The sequence below is a fragment of the Erigeron canadensis genome, chromosome 5 (genome assembly GCF_010389155.1).
Source record: "Erigeron canadensis isolate Cc75 chromosome 5, C_canadensis_v1, whole genome shotgun sequence".
Lineage (NCBI taxonomy): Eukaryota > Viridiplantae > Streptophyta > Magnoliopsida > Asterales > Asteraceae > Erigeron > Erigeron canadensis.
In genome coordinates, this window is record NC_057765.1 from 5,340,892 (window position 1) to 5,344,979 (window position 4,088).

The window sequence follows — 4,088 nt, forward strand, 5'->3', positions numbered from 1 at the left end:
TTGCCCACTAGCTTGGCCCAGCACTAGGGTCGGCCCTTCTAATACAATACTATAACTAACTAATCGTTTATGCGTAGAGATGATTGTGTACATATCACTAACTTGTTTAATCATATAGGTCTTGGTTATGATCTAGGCAACTTCCTAACTTGTTTGATCTTTGACAAAGTCATATAGTCATTAGGAGTTGTTATAGACTCATCACTCATCAATAAATATTAAATAGATGTTGTAAATTGTTTTTAAATATCAATTGTTTTTGCTATTATTACTTCATAGTCACATTTTAAATTCCTTTGATAACATCAAGTCTTAGAATTCTCAAAGAAAATGAGCAACTTTTATGGTTTTCTTGAGCTCTTGAAAGGACCCTTTAAAATCCTTTCTCAAAATGGAAGGCTTATGGCTATCATAGCCATCATTTACCTTATGCTTTACTCCTTGTCGTTCATCCTATTCACCTACACGACTAATCCCTTCATCACCGATTTTGTCCTCAAACTTTTTTCCTTACCATCTGCACGTCCCGGTACTCCTGAGTATACAAATATCTTGATTTCCATTCGTGATGACATCGGCATCTTTCTTGGAATTGAAGGTGCCTACGCCATTTTCTACTTCTTCGTTGTGGTTTTTGCCCAAACTTCAGTCATTATAATAGCATCATGCTATTACAATGGTAATAATAACTTGTCCTTCAATGAACTTATGTTAAAAGTATCAAAAACTTGGTCTAGACCATTTGTTACTTTGTTTTATATTCATCTTCTTGCTGGTGGTTACTCAACCCTCTTCTTTTTGCCTTTCTTGGTTCCGACCCTTGTACTTTTTGACCATCGTGTCATTCTAGTTACCGTTCTGACCCTCCTCGCTATCCTTTTTATCACATTTTATATCTATCTTTCGGTTGTTTGGAGTTTGGCCGTTGTTGTATCTGTAAATGAGGACACTTATGGGCTTTTAGCACTCGGGAAAGCTAGAGAACTTGTGAAGGGCAATAGGGTCCCTGGATTTTTTCTCAACTTTCTCTGCCTTCTTGTTATGGGTTTTATTTTTGTATTTGGATCGAAATTATCACCTTCTATGCCAATTATTGTTGGGAACATTGAATTTATTTGTATCGGGCTAGTGAGCATGTTTCAGTTCATGGCATATAGCGGATTCTATTACCAGTGTAAAAATAACACAACGAAATCTAGGGGTCTGGAATATAGCCAGATTCCAACTGCAGTTGTTCTTAGTGAAGATATACCATAAAAGTTGTCGATTTATTATTATATATATCACGTTTCGTATCTTTTAAAATGACCCAGTAATGTGTAGTTGGTTTTTGATTTTATGTTTGATATAAAAGTTTTATTAATACAAGTTTGTGTTCTGTTAACAATTGTATCTCTTCTTATTTCAATTTTGTTGGGTCAATTGGGTTTCTCTACGAGTTACATGTGTCACGAGTTACGGGTCATATAAGTGGCTTATACTGGACGTGAGTTTTTGCTGCAGGTTTAGTTTTATTTAGTCTAAATGTGGATCGAGTCATGTAGACATTGAGACGCTGTTGATTTTGTTGTTTTAAATCAGGAGGAAGTGGACTGAGTTTAGTCTGGATGTGTTCTGTTTATTTAGTTATAGATAGGTTTAGTTTATTTTGTTTTATATACCCCCATTTTTCATTTAAATAGAAGAAATGAGTTAAACATTTTTAGTCTTCTGCAAACAATTAAATGCAATACGGAATTTTTACAAAACAAGGCATATGTCATATGATTTTGCAAAACAAGCTTCTGATGGGGAAAAATTTGCAAAACCAGTATACCCGGCACTAGCAGTTCCAGGTTTATCCCCAATCTCCACAAATCAAGAACTCAACCAATCACAGCTTGACATGTGGCTAAGATTTTGTATCTTGCATTAAAAGAACCCCATAATGTAATGCGGAGTTTAGTTTGTCCAACACTCACATTTTGCTACAAAGGATGAACCCGACAATGATAGTGCCAGGTTTCGGGGACTTGGATGAACCCGACAAAAGTTAAAAGTAGAAAATTGGTAGGGAGAGCGCACGCTAGCGACTTATATAGAACTCTTGGAACTGAGATAAAAAAAAAATCACAAAACGCCCATAAAACACAACGTAAAAAAAAAGTAGATGGATAGCCACCCTCCGGGGCCATGTACCTATTGGTATTCATGTGCGTTTACCGCATATACGCATGCCCTATAAAAAACCCTGAAGACTTGGTTGAGGACGAGATTCGAACTCAGGCCGTATATTCCCCAAGCCCCCATTTTAGAGGTACGGTACCACTGGGGTTTTACCCCATTGGCAGGCAATCAAAAGAGGAAACACCCAAATGGCTGCCCCCTCCCCTTGGTCTTATTTTGAAATGAAGGGTATAGTAATTATCTTTAATTTAATAAACTTTATGTTGTGTCAGTTGTGATCTAGCACTTGGTACAAACATGAGGTATTATATAAAAGGAAAAAGTGAGTATGAGGCTGTTATGCATTCAATTTGGGTGAAAAACCTCTCACATACTAATATTTTAATATTTTAAATAAATACATGGCCCCCATGATTTTTACCTTTTCAAAAAAGGTATGTGAAGGGTTTTTCATCCAACTTGGATGCCTAACAGCCTCATATTCCCTCCCCCCTTATATAAAATAGTTATGATAAAAGGTACAAATTTTTATGTACGAACAAAATATGTTTTAACATTTTCTTTATATAATATTCACCTTTTGAATCCACTTCCTAAATTAAAATATTCTTTTAGTAAATATAGAACTGGAAGAGATCCCATAAGTTATTTTGAACTTGATGGGTTAAGTTGAAAACATCTTAACTAGATTAAAATTCAAATGATAAATCAATCTAATTGGTGTGCTTAAAGATGTGTCTAATTATAAGATGATGACATGTGGAAAATCAGGGAGTAAGATTAGAAAAAATAATTAGTGGAATTCATATGTCAAATTCTTAAGGTTTTAGACACACCAATTAGATTGATTAATCAATTTTCTAAAATTAAATGTTTTTAAATTTTAACCATTAATTCTAATACATTAAGCTAAATTTCCCTAACATCACTGGTAGGTAACTTGAGGGAGTCCCCTATAGAACCCCACTTCATAAATTTTAAATGGTTGTATACATTAGTAACATTAGTCTGGGCCAATATACCTATAGGCTACTACAAAGAGCATACTAAAAGGGCCTTAATAGGTGGAATTCAAAACCCACATCTTTCTCAAGGCACATAATAGTATTTGGGCCAAAACCTCAATTAAAAAAAGAACATGAAAGAAAAGACAGTCGAGTTAACAAATACGAAGCATACACATACCAAAGGGGTTGTAAACTTGTAATCATGAACGGTAATGGTTGGGTAACATATTAAGACGGTGTTTGGATTGTATTTTCAAGAGTTTATTGATTTGCATGAGAAAACACAACTTTAAGTAGATTATGACATATTTTTTCCAAAACATTATTTTGAAAACGGAATCATAAACAGATGTGTTCAAAGGCGGAAATATGACAGGACCAGAGCGGGTCCCAGAACTCAAAATTTTCAGTTATATATTCTTTTTATATAGAACCTGAATGTTTATATTGATATGAACTACAACGAGTTACGTTTTATATATTGATTGAACTTTGGTCCATCAAACAAGCAGGTCTGAGCCCTCTCAAATATTGGTCACGTCCCGCCAATGGTCTTAAAGGTTACTAAGAAGTCGTTACATACATAAAAACAATAGTTTATCTAAAAAACCAATAGCTGAATTTCTTATCAATAAATTTTACAATAAAGTTTTTATTATTGGCAGCCCTTGTCTGACAAAATCAAATTGGATATGTTCCAAACCAGATTGAACAATTAAATGGATGGCGTGACAAGTGCGTCCGGTGTGAAAATTTGATCTTTTAGAAGATTTGGTACATTAGTCTTCTAATGCAAGTAAACTAATAGATGCATTATTCAAAGAAACGCTTGTAATATCTATACATTATTATAAAGCAAATAAGGTTTTCAACATCTTACATTCAACTTTTAACAATGTCCACATATTAATGCAT

At 34.2% G+C, this 4,088-nt stretch overlaps 1 protein-coding gene across 1 annotated transcript; it reads left to right on the forward strand.

Annotated features, from left to right (window-relative positions):
* Window positions 1-261: 261 nt before the first annotated feature.
* Window positions 262-1,387, forward strand: LOC122600902. The gene has a single exon (XM_043773680.1). It carries the CDS (start codon window positions 331-333, stop codon window positions 1,255-1,257), a length of 927 nt encoding a protein of 308 aa, XP_043629615.1. The 5' UTR covers window positions 262-330; the 3' UTR covers window positions 1,258-1,387.
* The last annotated feature ends 2,701 nt before the right edge of the window (window positions 1,388-4,088 follow it).